This window comes from Chiloscyllium plagiosum, unplaced genomic scaffold (assembly GCF_037043375.1).
Source record: "Chiloscyllium plagiosum isolate Xiang-an unplaced genomic scaffold, Cpla_swu_hap1 HiC_scaffold_30, whole genome shotgun sequence".
Classification (NCBI taxonomy): Eukaryota; Metazoa; Chordata; class Chondrichthyes; order Orectolobiformes; family Hemiscylliidae; genus Chiloscyllium; species Chiloscyllium plagiosum.
In genome coordinates this window covers 11427426-11446234 of record NW_028270168.1, presented here as the reverse complement: position 1 = coordinate 11446234, position 18809 = coordinate 11427426, and the positions used below count along the sequence as shown (strand labels likewise).

General features: G+C 40.0%; 1 protein-coding gene across 2 annotated transcripts; it reads left to right on the top strand.

Moving 5' to 3' along the window:
* The first annotated feature begins 269 nt into the window (after positions 1–269).
* LOC122563512 (uncharacterized) lies at positions 270–15832 on the top strand. Of its 2 annotated transcripts, XM_043717330.2 has the most exons (6): positions 270–455; positions 7900–8042; positions 8949–9061; positions 11636–11850; positions 13331–13411; positions 14484–15832. In XM_043717330.2, exons 1-6 carry the CDS (start codon positions 349–351, stop codon positions 15307–15309), a joined length of 1485 nt encoding a protein of 494 aa, XP_043573265.2. In that variant the 5' UTR covers positions 270–348; the 3' UTR covers positions 15310–15832. The 2 variants fall into 2 exon arrangements, with proteins under 2 accessions (XP_043573265.2, XP_043573266.2); XM_043717331.2 differs by lacking the exons at positions 270–455; positions 7900–8042 and adding an exon at positions 8055–8593.
* Positions 15833–18809: the final 2977 nt, after the last annotated feature.

Genomic DNA, 18809 nt, shown 5'->3' with positions numbered 1-18809 from the left:
TAATTGGAAGCAGGTTGTCAAATTGTTAAGTACTCTTGAGATGTCGTGTGACCAGAATGGATACAGAAACATGCTCTCCCTGCCCACTGTACACCCCAAATTGTCTTAATACATGTTATTTGGGACACCGAAAAAAATAAGAGAGATAGATACATAGACACACAAAGACATACATGCTCCATTGACGCAGATAAAGTATGTGAAGGACGGGACGTAGGCCGCCGTGCTTACGTCAGGGGCGTGATGACGCGCGACGTTAGGGAGCCTGATCAACGGTGACTTTGTGAAAGCGCGGCAAGGAGCGCGCGCGTGTGTTAGACAAAACGAGACAAGTAAAGAGAAAGAGAGATGCCACGGGTTTACATCGGCCGGCTCAGTTATCAGGCTCGGGAGCGGGATGTGGAGCGGTTCTTCAAGGGTTACGGTAAAATCTTGGAGGTGGACATTAAGAACGGGTGAGTCGGGCAGTCGGACACCAGCGATGAAAATGGCGCCCGTTCGGCGAACGCCCCTCAGGCCTTTGGCCAAGATGCAAAGCCAGGGCCCTGTGTTTCAAATTCTACCTATCCACCCAAAGAGAGAAAAACCCGCTTCCCCTTTTTTCCTTCCACTTGGCATTGGGGGTTACTGCGGGAAATCGGGCTTCTTTGATTTTGTTTCTCTCTGTCTTTGTTGGGACTGGGGGATGCGTCATGTGCGACAAAGCCTGTGCCGCCCCTTTCCCCCCCCTCCGTGAGCGCCGTTGATGTGCACGCGCGCGTATCTCGCGTGCGCGCGCCCTCCCGCTACCGTTGTGCGCGCTCCGGGTGCTGTGACTCTTGCACGTGGGGCATTTACTGTCTCTTTTTCTCCCGTTTCTGTCCGAATGTATTCGGTTATGACCATTGGTTTTAGGGAAGATATTCCATTCAGCTCTGGCTGGTTTGTAATGCACAAGTAACGCCAATACTGTGGGTTAGAATCTTTTATTGACTGAGGTTACCATTTAGAACTGATCTCTCTGGTAATATTATAGTAACTACTAGATAAACGTCTCCACTGTGTGAAGATTGTTCCAGTCTCCTAAATTTCAGCTTGTAGTTCCTTATTTCTGGACTGTCCATCCAGGGGAATCAGCTGGTCTCTGACCCCCTTCAGGGAGAAAGTGAGATCTGCAGATGCTGGAGATCAGAGCTGAAAATGTGTTGCTGGAAAAGTGCAGCAGGTCAGGCAGCATCCAGGGAACAGGAGAATCGACGTTTCGGGCATAAGCCCTTCTTCAGGAATGAGGAAAGTTTGTCCAGCAGGCTAAGATAAAAGGTAGGGAGGAGGGACTTGGGGGAGGGGCGTCAGAAATGTGATAGATGGAAAGAGGTCAAGGTGAGGGTGATAGGTCAGACTGGGGTGGGGGCGGAGAGGTCGGGAAGAAGATTGCAGGTTAGGAAGGCGGTGCTGAATTTGATGGATTAGACTGAGACAAGGTGGGGGGGAGGGGAAATGAGGAAACTGGTGAAATCCGAGTTCATCCCTTGTGGTTGGAGGGTTCCTAGGCGGAAGATGTGGCGCTCTTCCTCCAACCGTCGTCTGGACTACACCTCCTCCCATCCTGCCCCCTGTAAAAACGCCATCCCATTCTCCCAATTCCTTCGACTCCGCCGCATCTGCTCCCAGGAGGACCAGTTCCAAAAACGCACAACCCAGATGGCCTCCTTCTTCAAGGACCGCAATTTCCCCCCCAACGTGGTCGACAATGCCCTCCACCCATCTCTTCCACTTCCCGCTCCTCCGCTCTTGAGCCCTGCCCCTCCAACCGCCACCAGGACAGACCCCACTGGTCCTCACCTACCACCCCACCAATCTCCATGTTCAGCGCATCATCCGCCGTCATTTCCGCCACCTCCAAACGGACCCCACCACCAAGGATATATTTCCCTCCCCTCCCCTATCAGCATTCCGTAAAGGCCACTCCCTCCGTGACTCCCTCGTCAGGTCCACCACCACCACCAACCCAACCTCCACTCCCGGCACCTTCCCCTGCAACCGCAGGAGGTGCAAGACTTGCGCCCACACCTCCCCCCTCACCTCCCTCCAAGGCCCCAAAGGAAACTTCCATATCCGCCACAGATTCACCTGCACCTCCACACACATCATCTATTGCATCCTCTGCACCCGATGTGGCCTCCTCTATATTGGGGAGACAGGCCGGCTACTTGCGGAGCGCTTCAGAGAACACCTCTGGGACACCCGGGACCAACCAACCCAACCACCCTGTGGCTCAACATTTCAATTCCCCCTCCCACTCCACCAAGGATATGCAGGTCTTTGGACTCCTCCATCGCCAGACCACAACAAAACGACGGTTGGAGGAAGAGCGCCTCATCCTCCGCCTAGGAACCCTCCAACCACAAGGGATGAACTCGGATTTCACCAGTTTCCTCATTTCCCCTCCCCCCACCTTGTCTCAGTCTAATTCATCAAATTCAGCACCGCCTTCCTAACCTGCAATTTTCTTCCCGACCTCTCCGCCCCCACCCCAGTCTGACCTATCACCCTCACCTTGACCTCTTTCCACCTATCACATTTCCGACGCCCCTTCCCCCAAGTCCCTCCTCCCTACCTTTTATCTTAGCCTGCTGGACAAACTTTCCTCATTCCTGAAGAAGGGCTTATGCCCGAAACGTCGATTCTCCTGTTCCCTGGATGCTGCCTGACCTGCTGCACTTTTCCAGCAACACATTTTCAACTCTGACCCCCTTCAAAAAGTTTGTACTTAGTCATAGTTCAGTGATATTAACTGTCCATTTGCCTAGATTAGATTCCCTGCAGTGTGGAAACAGGCTATTCGGCCCAACAAGTCCACACGGACCCTCCAAAGAGTAACCCACCCAGACCTGTTTCCCTCTGACTAATGCACCTAACCCTACGGGCAATTTAGCGTGGCCAATCCACCTGACCAGCACATCTTGGACTATGGGAGGAAACCAGAGCCCCCGAAGGAAACCCACGCAGACACTGGGAGAATGTGCAAACTCTCACATACGGCTGCCCATGGCTGGAATCGAACTTGGGTCCCAGGCACTGAGGCTGCAGTGCTAACCACTGAGCCACTGTGCTGCCCCCAGAAGCTTAGGCCTAACTGCTTGTTGAAGAAGCAACAATTCCAAGAATCTAATCTTCAGTGTTTTACTATGGCTTGCTCTCTCCTCACCAATTGGAAAAGCAAGTGGGTTCTGCTTGTTGTTAGGCTAATACCAGGGGTGCCTTTTTCAACGACTTTGGTAATCTTTGGTTTTAGAGGCTGCCACTCTGGTGCTGATTTAAGAGAGTGCTACTATGTTGAAGGTAATATTTTTCAAATGAATTCAAGGCCCAATTTCCCTGTCTCAGATGCGAAAGGTCTACCACTAATTTGAGGAAAATCCTGAAATAACTACTGACAATAGCATGCAAATTATTTGTAAAAATTAATTGCCTGTTTTGCTGAGAGCAACTAATTTGTTTTATGGGAGGATTGCTTTTCTTAAATTTCATTGCAAATTCTGATTATGCTAAATTCAGATAAACACCTTGATATTTGCTAAACACTAGAGCTAGTGACCCCAGCGTACCAGGAGTTTAAACTTCCTACTTGTCTGATTAATGCTTTGTGCATTGGTAACTTTTATGGCTGTATAATTTGCCTTTTGTAAGGTGATAGTGCATGGATATACTGTAGATCCTTTAAAAGTCAGATTGCTGTGATCTGGTTCGACTGAGATTGATTTTCCTTTTGTAGCTGTAAAGTTTTCCTCTTGCCTGAATTATATGCAACCAAGTATCAATATTATTTTCCCACCAGGTGCTCTAGGAGTTCATGACCAGTTAAAAAAGCTTTGGGCTGCTTTATTAAATACAAATGCCCTGATGCACAGGCCAACTATGAAACACAGCCCTCTTCCATCTTTTTATAGATGAGGAAGGAACTTGGGTTTCGGATTGTGTTTTGCATTCTGTACCAAAATATTTAATCATAGGTACAAATTGTCACCTTGTTTCCTCCCAGCTTCTTTCTATATCCTTTACAGTAATGGCAGTACAGTAAAAAGACATTAAATAGCAATGAATGCGACTACTGGCAAAATGTAAAAGTCACTGCCTTTTTAAAATCTGGATATTGACATCTTTTTAATAGATTACATTAGATTTTCAATAGGTTTTATTTTGTCGTATTTTAATTTTAATGAGGAAATATAGTTAAAATAAATTTTACCGAGGAGTTGATCCCAGAAATTTAAGTTATATTTGTAGTACTTTTGCCATGGTGAAATATTCCAAGAAAATTGACACCAAATAACTTAAGGTATTAGCGCACAAAATATCTAAGTCTCTGGGGCATTTTTAAGGAGGGAAGCGTGACAAGGCTTTAGATGAATCTAGGTGCAAAGGTACAGCCATTTTTAAAGTGATTAAAACAAACCAGATTTGGAGAAACACTGATCATGGAGACTTGTAGGCCTGGGATTAGTGATGAGAAAGGGAAGATATCATGGAAACAAGGATTAGAAATTTAAAATTGAAATGTTGTTGAACTTGCAGCCTGTGTAGGATTGCAAACACAACAGTAAGGCTGAATGGAAAACTTAGCGTAAATTCAAACATCTGCTTTGAATGAGTTTATGAAGGGTGAAAGGAGGGCTTCAAATTAGAAGAATTTTTTTTAAAAATCTATAAATAAAGTAATGGTGGGAGCTTTTTAAAATTATCTGAAGAACGTGTGAAATATGAACACTGCTAAAGTAATGGCAGTAGATGTTCTTTTGTGAACAGTTCAGCCACTAATGGAACAGGATAGATTCATTAGTTGGGAAAAAGAGTTTGTGGTGGAAATCATATACAATGATTTGGACGTCATATACAATAGCTTTGTTCATTTCAATATTTAACTGGAGAAAATGTCTACTCATTCAACACTGGTAAATATTTTCTAATCAACCTATTCAAAGATGTTATTCCACAACTCAAGCAATTGGAACTTAAACCCGTACTGACTCACTTTGCACTGATTGTCAACCAAATTACCATCATCTATAATTGTTATTTGAAACCATATTTGATCTGTCACTTTACACTGTCTCTACTGAAAAAATAAAGTTCTAAATATTGGAAACTTTTATTCTGGTATACAGAATTTTGAAATGTTTGGGATCAATAAAACTGAGAGCCTTTTTAAAAAAAATCACATTTGTGATACATTTAAATGTTTTATGAACTTTGCATGCCAACCTTTTAATGATTTAAGTCACTGAGCATCATGTTGTATATGAACAGACTTGATGGCCTATTTTTGAACTTGTATTCAAAGATTCAAAAATATTCATTTTCAGGCCTGTCTGCTTTTGGACTCCTGTTTTCTTTCTTTCTCCTCTCTATTTCTTTCTTCCCTGTCTCTTACCCATTTCAAAATGTTTTATATTATACTGTCCTTGCACGTTTCTGCTACCAAAATGTCATTGTGTACTAATCTCGATTAGAAATGCAGAAGCAGAGCAGTTGCTCCTCAAGAATGTTCACCCATACAGTCAGATCATGGCTGATCTGTGACCCAGCTTTTTGTCCAACAAAAATGTATCAATCATGCTGTGATTTTTGAATTTGCTATTGATTGTAATTACAATTTCCATTTGGAGCAGATAGCTCCACACTCTGGCAATTGTTTATCTCTGTAGCAGTGATTCCTAGTTTCATCAACAAAAAAAAATACACAAACTAAGAATGCTGGAAATCTGCAAGAAAAACAGAAATTGTTGGAGAAACTCAGCATCTCTGGGAGAAAGCGCAGTAATGTTTCAGGTCCAGTGAGCATTCTTCAGTTCTCTTCAGCAATATCTGTGTTTATTTCTAATTCTTTACCTGACAAATCTGGCTCAACTTTTAGACTGCATCCCCTTGATCTAGATTCGCCAGTGTATGGTTGTATCTAACCTATATCATTTATTCTGTCATGGAATGTGGACATCACTGGCAATACCATTTGTAGTCCATCCCTAGTAGCCTCAGCCATTGTAGAGTACTTATGGGCCAGACAAATTGCTGTTTGGTCTGGAGTCAGATATAGGTCATGGGTTTTTATGGCAATTGATAGTTTCATGGAACTATTAGTCTGATTAGCTTTATATTCTAGATTCATACCTTTAACACTACACCAACACCTCCCCGTTCGGTCCTCTTAATGTCTTGAAGACTAATCCTCCCTCTAAATTCCATGGACTACAATTCTAGTTTTTACAGTCCCTCAAATTCCTTTGAACCACCCAATAGTTATTGCCTTTAATGGTTTCAGTTTTAATATGTACTTTATTCTAACCTTTGAATCCAAAAGTCTGATTTTCCAGAGAGATTAAGCTGGAGTTCCATGCATTCAGTACATAATCTGTCAATATATTGCGATTGTCATTTTATCATTCTGTCCTTCTAAAGTGTACAACTATCCTTGTTATTTACTGTATTACTAAATTTTGCATCAAAAATTGGAAAACAGTTTGCTTATACCACTGAAGGAGGCTCAGTAGCTATGTCTAGGTAAGTTCATATGATAAACTAATGATCTTAGCACCAAACTCCCTCTCCAAAACAGTACTATGTATGCTTCTCTCCAGTAAGAGAAATTATTCCCAACGGAAGGATGTTGGGAAAGGGTTCAGAAAAGATTTACAAGGATGTTGCCAGGGTTGGAAGATTTGAGCTATAGGGAGAGGCCGGCACCTGGACTGTCAGAGGCTGAGGGGTGACCTTATAGAGGTTTATAAAATCCGAGGGGCATGGATAGGATAAATAGCCAAGATCTTTTTCCTGGGGTGAGGGAGTCCAGAACCAAAGGGTTTAAGTTTAGGGTGAGAGGGGAAAGATATAAAAGAGACCTAAGGGTCAACTTTTACATGCATTATCCTCTGCATGAAAGGAATGAGCTGCCAGAGGAAGTGGTGAAGGCTGGTACAATTGCAGCATTTAAGAGGCATCTCGATGGGTATATGAAAAGGAAGGGTATGGAGAGATATGGGCCAAGTGCTGGCAGATCGGGATATATTAAGTTAGGATATCCGGCCTACATGGGCAATTTGGACCGATGGGTCGGTTTCTATGCTGTACATCTCTATGACTATACAGTCTGCCTTCTATTCCTTAGTCTCTTCCCTGCTACTCTACATAGTTACTTTGATAGTTAAAATATGCAACAGTTACAGAAGAAGTTTCATGTGTTATTATTGTGTTGGGTTATTATGAAATGTTTGTAGTGCATCATGACAACCAAAGTTGTTTGTCCAAAAGGAAACAGAATTCAATCTGCAAGCTACATTGATACATGAAAAAGAAACTATTGACCCAGAAAGCCTGGTCTTTCAAGTTATGTCATCTGCAAAAAAAAATTATTAGAAATCTTTTTTTCTGCAGTGTTAGTAAAAATATAAGTTATTTAATTCCAATGGGTAACTCCAGCTAAACATAATTTCTGACCATGTGAGCCAAATTGTCATATGCTAGTATCACAGAGGCTTGTGGAAGCTTAGACTTTGAGTATATTTGGGCTAGAGATTGGTAATCCGAAATCTAAAATGGCATATAAGCATTATAATATTAGATGGCTAAAAGTCACAAGTCTTTGATTGTTCATGGTCGTATTGAATGGACAATATCGCCTATATCTGTTCCTATTATGTTGACATAATTTCAAGACTTGTGTGGCTGGATTAGGTTTTTGCAAGACCTTGGGTCAAAGGAAAATCCTTAACTTTTTCATTTGTTATCATTTACTGTGTGTTACTAACCATTGTAGTGTATTTGGGCTGTTTGTGCAGGTGCTTTGTGTACACTTCGTCTCCAAAAGCTGTTGCTACTATCACTGTGATGTGGAATATTTTAAATTTCTTTGCTTTTTCCTTGTAGATATGGGTTTGTTGAATTTGATGATCCTCGAGATGCAGATGATGCTGTTTACGAGCTGAATGGTAAAGAGCTTTGCGGGGAACGAGTAATCGTTGAACATGCGAGAGGCCCTCGCAGGGATGGTGGTTATACCTCTCAGCGCAGTAAGCATTTTCATTTTATTAGTCATAGTTGGAATTTTTAACTGTAAATCAATTAAGTCAAACAAAATCTAAATTGTTCATATCGAATAGCTAGAAGCAATTTACATATGGAATAACTTTAAATACTTGCATGTTAAATTGTTTTTTGGATTATATTTAACATTCGCATATATTTAATGTTCATTATTTGTCAATTTTTGCTCAAGTTATTATAGTAAGTCATTTAAAATTATAATTGAATCGATGTTTTCATTGTGATTGTTGATACCATAGTCTTAACAAAGACCTCAATGTTTTAATTAAAAGAGTCCTTTGAGGCTAAGATGACTGCCTGTTCCATATGCTGGCCTTGGGTTACCTTTCCATGAGTGGCTCTAAGACCTAAGACCATTGACCTTTGGCTGACCTTAAGGAAGCCATGTGACGACTGCTACTCTTGCCATTAGACCTGGGTGGTGAGGACCCCAAGGGTTAGAGGCAGATGTGATAAAACTGAAAATAGGTGCCTGAAATCTTTTTCATGTCAGATATTCTGAAAACCATTTTTCACCGTAAGTATAGATGGTAATTGGTTTAGTGGTTTGGTTATTTTATCAAATCATTATCATTTTCATGTAATATATTATGCATGCTTGTGTAAATTGTTCTGATTCTATTAAGAGTATCTATAAAAGTAATTATTTATGTTTAATTCTCATTCAGTATTGATCTGTGAAGTAATGAAAGTGCAACATAATGTTAATTTTTATATTGTAGTGGAATGATAGTCTAGTTTAAATTGCTGGAAATGTTAATATTGAGATGTGTATATAGTTTTTTCAGTGTGGCCTTTTTAGTGGGAAGTCAAAATCAATGTATGTGCAGTATCTAAATTGTTACTGTTGTATTTACCTGTCACCTTTAAAGGTGGTTATGGTTATAGAAGATCTGGAAGAGACAGATATGGACCTCCAACCCGTACAGAATATAGACTTATTGTGGAAAATTTATCTAGTCGATGCAGCTGGCAAGATTTAAAGGTTTGTTACATACCTCTTGTGACTGAAGCGCTTGTGAGAAAGTAATTGTTATGAAGACTGCTTTCATTTTAGGGAGGGGAGGGAGGATGTTTGCAAAACCTCCAGTGTAACTTGGACTGGGACAATGCAAGGAAATATTCTGAAATGAAGTCTAGCTGTAGATAACTAGATTGCTTGTACACCACAATATTTAGTTTCACTTACTTTTTTCTTAAATCCTTCCAGTTTTTAGCAAGACTTGTTCTGGGTGCCCAAAAATCTAAATGAACAAATTACTTGCTCAATATATAGTGTGTGTAGTTCAGCCACGTAGGCTGTATATTTACAGTTGTTTGATCACTGTTGCATTATCTGATTCTGCAGTGACATCAATATGTGGATAACACGGTTAACATGAGTGCAGTTGGACTAGAGAGAGATTAATCATCCAAATTCACCTTCCTGACCTCTGTTGAAAAATGCACCTGAGTGGAAATCAGGTGTGAACTGTCAGATTCCACTGTGATGACCCAACCTGTCATGCAGTCTCTCATTAGAAGATTTAAAGGATAAGTTGCCTGAACACATACCCCAACTAAAATAAATTACTTTTAAAGAAATGGAATAATTAACTTTTAAAATGTTGTTTCTAACACTGAATACACCGGTACATGTTTCAATAATTTGTTTCACAAGAGTATTTTTGAGCAAATGCCTGACTATAAGCACCGTCCAATGATCAAAATATTGGCCTATGACCTTGTATCTAAACATAAATTTTCATATACTTTCTGGGCCTATAGATGAGAAACGGCTGAGTGTTTGAAAGGCTTAATAAATGTGAATAATGTAACACTAACGTGAAAATTACTCTGGATGTAAGGAAACTGAAATGGTAGCAAAAATGGAAATTGTAGTACCCGAAAATATTTTTACTTGTTCTCGGGATGTTGGTGATGATGGCAAGACCTCATTTATTGCCCATTCCTAGTTGCCTTGAGGTGGTGATGATTGGCTGCCTTCTTGAACCACTGCAATCCTTGTGGTGATGGTGCCATAAAAGTAGACAGTGGAACATCAGGTGGATTTCATTTCTGAAGGTAAAGTGCCTGCATAAGAACCACTGGAATAGTATGTAAGGTTGAAGTTTAGAAGCAGGTTTAATGATGGATGTATAGAAATTTACCATTTTAAAATATTGAACATGGTCATAAACAGTGTTTTCTGATATTTATAGTATTGGTCATTGGTTTTAGGTGAGATAATGGCTGATACTGGAAGGCAGAAGGCAGCCAGCAAAATCATATACTCAACAATGTGACAGAGTATCAGGATTGCTGATCAGTTAATCTGGTCAAACAATGATTACTTTCTTGTTTTTAGTGAGAAATTTGAAGTATAAAATCTAATTTTTATGGCCTGCAATTAAAATTTTAACCAATTGCACATTAGTCCTAGAGATGTATATCATGGAAAGACTTTCCGTCCAACTCCACCATATCTCCTAACCTTATCTAGACCCATTTGCTAGTATTTCGCCCATATCTCCCTAAACGCTTCCTATTCACGCACCTATCCAGATGCCTTTTAAATGCTGTAACTGTACCAGTTTCCACTTCCTCTGGCAGCTCATTCCATACATGCATCACTCTTGTGTGAAAATGTTGCCCGTTAGGTCCCTTTTTATCTTCCCCTCATCCTAAACCAATGCCCTCTAGCTGGACTCTTTCTTCTCTCTCTTTCTTCTCCCCCCCCCCGAGAAAAGACCATGTCTATTTATCCTATCCATGCCTCTCATGATTTTATAAACCTCTATAAAGTCAGGTCTCAGCCTCCAACACTCCAGAGAAAAACAGCCCGAGTTTATTCAGCCTCTCCCTGTAGCTCAACTCCTCCAACCCTGGTAAAATCCTTGTAAATCTTTACTGAACCCTTTCAGGTTTCCCAATATCCTTCTAATAGGAAGGAGACCAGTGGCTGTTTGTGCCACTGTCATGGGTATCCCTAACAGCAGCCTTGGGCTAGTAGAAGATTTTCTGCAGTTCATTGAAAATCAGGCTGGTTCCAAGTAATTGGAAAGTGATCACAGTCTAGCTTCACAGGATTTGCAAAGTAGTCAAGATACTGACATTTGAAAACTTCATCAGTTTCTTAAAGCTTCAACCAAGAGAGACAGACAATTGCAACTTTATTCTAAGCATTGGAGAGCTTCATTCAAATTCCTGAAGAACATTTTAAATCCTGAAATATAATTGCAATCAATATTTATGTTGCAAGTTGCATTGGATTAGACTTCTCAATCAAACCACTAATGTGAAGCTACTACATGTTCACATCCTGTTTCATGGATCTTGGCATTTAAAAAATTCTTTATAGAAGTTTGCTTAAATTATGAGGCTATGATGTGAATGAGCTTGGTTTAGTTGAGTGATTCAGAAGTGCAATATATCAGTTTAATATTTTTATGTCGCTGACTTGTAATTCTAAAATTTGAATAATTACAGATAATATATTCAGCTGCATTGTTAAGTTTTAAATCTGTATTAATGTTGAATGTAAAATAAAAGAAAATGAAATCGTACTGTAATTTTGTAGGATTATATGCGTCAAGCAGGTGAAGTTACATATGCAGATGCACACAAAGGAAGAAAGAATGAAGGTGTCATTGAATTTAAATCCTATTCTGACATGAAAAGAGCACTTGAAAAATTGGATGGCACAGAAGTTAATGGCAGAAAGATCAGATTGGTTGAAGACAGGCCTTCGTCACGGCGACGACGCTCGTATTCTAGGAGCCGCAGTCGTTCAAGGTATTTGTTAATTTTAAACTTGATGTTGGATGTCAATAGGAAGGTTCGTCAAAATTTACAGAAGTTTTATTATTTACAATTTAAATATTTAAAGAATTAAAACCTCCCACTTAAAATTATTTTTGGATGGTATTTGCTTGTATTTTTACCAAAAAAACAAGTTTGGGTAAGACACGCTGTGTATGTTCCAACATCAGTGAGGAGGACAGGGTATTGTTTATGGCAATCAGGTAGGCCACAGTTCATTTTTATTAAGCCTTGATTCTTCTATTGTTAGTGTTAAACGGTCATCATATGTGGTTAAATCTATAACATTGGTACAAACAAATTTGATGTGCTCAAACCATTTATTATCTACAAAATTTAACCATGTCACACTGTAATGAGCATGTCATTCGGCCTATCAAGTTAACATTGATCCTCAACAGCATTTCATTCCACTCACCCTATCCTTCTAACCATGCATTCCTACGGCTAATCCACCTAGCCTGGATACTATGGGCAATTTAAAATTGCCCATCCACTTAACCTGCACATCTTTGGACTGTGTGAAGAAGAAAGCCAGAGCACCAGAAGGAGACCCATTCAGACACTGGGAGAGTATGCAAACTCCAAACAGATTGTCGCCACGGGTGGAATCCAATCCGGTCCCTGGTGCTGTGAGGCAACAGTGCTAACCTCTGAGCCACTGCACCTCCCTTTTGGTTGACCTCCCATTTTCTTTCTACTCTCCATAAATCTGAACTCATTCAAATTCTGCCCATATCCTTCCTAGTTTGCATCAAATCCTGTTAATGCATCTGTGTTCGCTAATTTACATTGACTTCTCGATTAAACACTTCAATTTTAAAGTTCCAATACGCTCTATCAGAAGGCTTTTATCTAGCTCATCGGTGACCTTCAGCCTGTAAACTATCCTGTATTCAGCTAACATTTTTACTATTTTTGCATACCCTTTTCATTTTCTCCTAACATTGGAGGTCATATCTTGTTGCTTTTGGACCTAAAATCTAGATTTCCCTCCCTACGCCTTTTAAAATATCCCCCTTTGATCACATATATATCTCTTCTATCGGCTTGATGTCCATTTTTATCTGATTGTATTCCTGTGAAGTGATTATAAAGTTTTTCTACATTGAAGATGCTAAATAATTAAGTTGTTTAGAACTTCAAATTTGGAATGTTGTAGTTTCAGCACACCTAGGTCCTTCCCTTGATTACCTTTTATCTTCCTATTAACTTGGCAATAAGTTTTAGAATTCTTTCTCATTTCTCTGCAGACTCCTTCAAAGCCTTCCATAAAGTTCAGCACTCTTATAAGATCACCTCTTCTATCAGGTCACCTATCATCTTGTTTGGCTTAGTGTCAGTTTTCTCTTCCTGAGAAGGCATCTTGAGAAATGTTACTACATTAAAGGTGCTGTGTTAAAAATATAGAACTGAATTTGATTTTTTTCTCTTTTTTTATAACATCAACTAGGTCTCGTTCTCCAAGTAGAAATCGTTCCCGTTCTCATAATAAGAGTCGGAGCCATAGTGAGAGCAGTCAGTCTCAATCTAGGTGTGTATGTAGTATCAATTCACTTTTTCATGTACACAAAACATTGGCCTGGGATTTTATGCTCTTATTGCCTTTACTTTGAGATCGTGAGATGAATCTTGTATATTAATTTGACATGAAAGAAAATGTATCTGGTCAAAGTTAACTGAGGGGTGCAAATTTTCTGCAAAAGTGCAAATGAAAAATGTAAGAATTGTATCTAGTAATTTTAGATCATCTCAACAGCTAAGGCTTAAGTTGTTTTTGTGTTGAGAATGTAATTTCCTTGCAAGTGTGGAAACTCATAGATATGAGAGTGATGAGCAAAGCAGTTTGCCATTTGAAGAAATCTAGTATGAGATAGGGGAGCTGAAATGGTATAGGAGAAAGTGAGGGTTGCAGATGCTGGCGATCAGAGTCAAAATGTGTGGTGCTGGAAAAGCACAGTCAGTCTGGCAGCATCCAAGGAGCACGATGGTTAAGAGTGTGATGCGAATAACGTCAAGGTCATGGGGTCAGTCCCCATACTGATCAGTTGTGTAGTCACTGTTTGTAAGCTGCGGATTCGTGTTTGCAGAGTGTGCATTTCAAATTCACCTGGACCATTTCGAACACCTCTCTCCTCTTCCTGGACCTCTTCATCTCCATTTCTAGTGACCTACTCAACACCGTCATCTACTTCAAACCCATTGACTCCCACAGCGACCTGGACTACACCGCCTCCTGAAAGTGCTCCTTGGATGCTACCTGACTGGCTGTGCTTTTTCAGCACCACACTTTTCAAGCTGAAGCAATTTGCATATATTTGCCATGTGTCTTTGAAATACTGAATGTCAGTTTTAGTTTACATTCTTGCTGAAAGCTCTTGTCAGTTTGGCGCAGCAACATAATATAAATCACATGAACAAATTGATTAGGAATGCAGCACAGATACAAAGATACAGGAATATACATTTTATTGACTAAATCTTTTCAGGAAGTAATGCTGCTGGGGCAGATAAATCATATCTCGTATCTATTTATATAGATTAAGTTAATGTGTAACTTGTTTTGACCACCCCTTCAGTGTTTAATATTTCCAATTATTTTTCAGGTCTGGCACCCATTCCAGGAGTAAAAGTGGAAGCAGAAGCAAAAGTCGCAGTGTGAGCAAGAACAAAAACAAGAGCAGGAGCAGAAGTAAAGAGAAGAAAATCCGAGCTAGTAGGAGTGGAAGTGAGGGGAAAAGTAGAAGTAGAAGTGTTGAAAAGATGAAAGATGACAACGAAGTAAAAACTGAGAACAGAAATGAAAATGGGGAAAAAGAGAGGAGTCTTAGTAAAGAGAACAGTAGAAGTCGGAGTAAGAGTAAAGAAGGAGAAAACCGTGTAAGTAGAAGTAGAAGCAAAGAGAAGGATAAGAGTAAGAGTAAAAGTAGAAGCAGGAGCAAAGAGAAGAGTAAAAGTAGAAGTCGAAGCACGAGCAAGGAGAAAAGGAAAGGCAGGAAGAGGAGCAGAAGTGAAAGCAGGAGTCGGAGCAGGAGTCGGAGCAGGAGTCGGAGCAAAAGTGAGAAGAATAAAAAGCGTAGCAAACGTGAAAGCAAGAGTAAAAGTGCCAGTAAGAGCAGGAAGAGAAAGGGTGACGACAAGGAACAATCTAGGTCAAGGTCAGAATCAAAGGAAAAAGAGGAAGAGGCTATGGAAACAGATAATGAGAAAGAAATTAAGGGTGAATATGGAGAAATGGATGGGGAATCAGACTCTAATGAACAGACAAAACCAAGTCCTGCATCTCGTTCTAGGTCAAAGTCCAGATCGAAATCTCGTTCCAGGTCCAAATCGGTCACCAAAGCTGAATCACGTTCAAAGTCGTGTTCCCCTTCTCGGTCTGTGTCAAGATCTGTGTCTCGTTCCAGGTCCAGGTCACGCTCAAAGTCCTAAATTTTCCCCCTCTACATTTTCTATGAAAACGTTAACATTTTTTTCTGGCAGGTCTATTGTTAGCTGTACCACAGATATTAAAAACAATAACTACTGGTATGCTGTACATTTTTCGTAATAGAAAAGATGTATTTAGTGCTAAATTAAACTTTAACAGTGGGCCTGTACTCTCAGGAGGACTCTTAGGTAGGTATGCTGTATTCAGAGTAATGGTGCCCATTGCAGCTGATTACTTTTTCACATGTATAATGAAGTCTTAAAAAGTTATATTCATCTGTATTGATCACTTTTTAAAAATTCTGTTTCCAATGTTGTGGACTTCATAGCCAAAACACATAGCAAATTGTAAAATTTTGCCAATATAGTGTAATCAGAATGTAGAGTTTTTTTCCTCCATTGAGAGAAAAAATATACAGCTCTTTGCCCAAGTTTCTGCTTTTTAAAATTTTTTTTCAGCTGGCTAACGTGTGTTGCTTTTGTTTTTGTTTGGTTCAATATAATGAAAATAAATGTCTGCCTGGAATCCATTGTTGCCTTGATTTATTCATTGTATTCAGGAAACGTAGCTGCAAGATAATCAATAACTGTAGATAAACTGCTTAAACTTGAAAGAAAGGTGATTGGCAACTGTATACAATTTGAGGGCATCAAAATAAGCGCACAGTATTTTGTTTATACTTAAAATCTTGTCTGTTATAGTTCACTGGATCCAAACAAAAACATCTTGAGGTGATGATCATATGAATCATGAGTAGACCATTCTGCCCTTTTGAGCCTGCACTACCATTCAGTATGGCTGATATGATTGATTGTAAGCTCAGCCATGTTTCTGTCTTCTCCAATGAACCTTTAAACCCTTTAGTTAACAAATATCTATCTACAGCTGCCTGAAACATTTTCTCAAAAATTCTTCTTCCTGAAAAGACAGTGGAATTCCAAAGACTCAACCATTAGAGAAAATTACACCTGAACTTTCTTTAAATTGTTGAACCCTAAATTTAAATCAATGACCCCTACTTCTTGGTCTTTTGTAAAGTTAAACTGCTGTTTCTATATCTATCTCTGTTCTGTTTCAGTCAAGTCACTTCTGATTCTAACAGATACAAGCTTACCCTGATCGACTGTTCCTCGTAAGACAATTTATCTGTTCCTGGAATCAGTCTAATAATCCTGAAATGAACTTGATACATTTTATAACCTTGCTGAAATTGGGTGACAATTCCATGCACATTAGTCTAGATGCTATCTTATCAGTGTCCTGTGTAGTTGAAGCATGATTTAATTATTAGTTGTGTCTGCATACTGTCCTTTGATTTGGTGCACAAGGACACCCTGATCATTATTATCACGTCTCCACTTCTCAGCTCTGCAATTGGGGCAACATTTTGGAAATGTTAATTTTTAATGCTTTTTACATTCATTTGTGAATGTTTTTAGGCTGGGTCAGCATTTATTACTCATCTGCCGTTGCCTGAGAGACACTGTCAGTGAACTGCTATGTTGAAGCATAACAGTCTGTCGGTAGATCCACGATGCCTTTTAGGAAGGGAATTCCACAATTTTCACCCAGCAGCAAAAAATGAACAGTGAAATATTTCCAAGTGGGGGGGTGGGGACGGTGAGTGGCTTGGAGGGGAACCTGCAACTGGGGTTCCCACGTATCTGCTGCCCTTGTCATTCTCAATGGTAATGGTCATGAGTTTGGAAGGTGCTGTCTCAAGATTTTTGAATTTTCTGCAGTGCAAATTGTAGATGGTAGCAGTGTACTGAGTGTCAGTGGTGGAAAGAGTCAATGCTTGTGAATGGTGTACGTCAAACCTGCCAATCAACAATTGTTCTGAATGGAGTAAAGCTTAAGAGCAGTGGAGCTGCACTTGGGGTAAGTGGGAAGTATTCCATCATTCCAGACTTGTGCCTTAGACATGGTGGTCAGGTATTGGGGAGGCAGGACTGAGTTATTCATGACAGTATTCTAAGCCTCTGACCTGCTCTTGTAGCCACTATATTTCTATGACTAATCCACTTGAATTTCTGATTAATAGCAATTCCCAGGACACTGATGGTGGGGCATTTAAATTGCCCCACCATCAGTAATACCATTGAAAGTCAATGGCTGGTGGTTAGTCTCTTTATTGTACTTTACCTGGCATTTGTGTGACACTAATGTCGGTTGCCACTTGTCAGACCAAGTCCAGATATTGTCCAGTTGGATTTGAACATGGACTGCTTCAGTATCTGAGGAGTGATAAATGGTGCAATCATTAGCAAACATTCCCACTTCTGGCCATTTATAATGAAGGGACGATCCACCCTGAGGATCTCCTGCAAATGATGTTCTGGAGCTGAAATAACTGACTTCCAATAATCATGACCATCTTCCTGTGTGTCAAGTACGATTCCAATCAATGAAGAGTTTGTCCTTGATTCTCATTGATTTTAGCTGAAAATGTGTTACTGGAAAAGCGCAGCAGGTCAGGCAGCATCCAAGGAACAGGAGAATTGACGTTTCGGGTATAAGCCCTTCTTCAGGAATCCTGAAGAAGGGCTTATGCCCGAAACGTCGATTCTCCTGTTCCTTGGATGCTGCCTGACCTGCTGCGCTTTTCCAGCAACACATTTTCAGCTCTGATCTCCAGCATCTGCAGTCCTCACTTTCTCTCATTAATTATAGTTTTGCTAGGCTCCTTGAAGCTGCAGTCTGAGTATCTGATATCTAGGCCTGTTTTGCCTCTCTTCTGGAAATGGTGCTTTTTGTCCATCATGAAACCAAGGTTATAATGATGACGGGAGCTAACTGGATAATTTCACATTTTGCAGAATTATTCTGACTTAGTACATTTTGCCCGTTGATATATTTTTGCAGCTTCCTTGTTTCAACTTTATAACTTCACTCCCAACTTTGTGTGACCAGTAAAGTTAACATCCATACCTTTTAACTTGTAAGCACTTGAGGTCCCAGCTCAGATCCCCTTGGCACAGACTAATTATATTTTTAGCAACTTGAAAAGGACTTACTTACACTTATCTCTACTTCCTGTGAGCCAGCCAATCTTCTGTCAATGCCCATATGCCACCATCTACCCCAGTTTTTTTTTCTGTAGTTGTATGTGATACTGAAGTATAGTAAGTGAAATACATCAAAAATGTCATTTGAAAGTAATATCCTAAACAACAGTTTGTGCAGTCCTTTGAGGTTTGCTAACCAAATTTTGTGCACGTTTTTTTTGGTCTGCTAATAATTCAATGTGCAACTGGTTTTCAAGTCAAAATGCTGCAAATAGTCAGTAGGTCATTGCAAAATATTTTTGGCGAGGAAAATAAAATCAGCCTTAAAGTCAACTAATAGCAGTAATAGTGAAGCCATTAAGCAGATGAGTATGAATCAGATGTAAATGTTCACACAGCCATTCTGCAGGTTAAAGTCACTAAAAAAGAGCCATCAACTTTAGGTTTTCAGAGATCAAAATAAATAGTTTTTGGTCATAGAGATGTACACCACG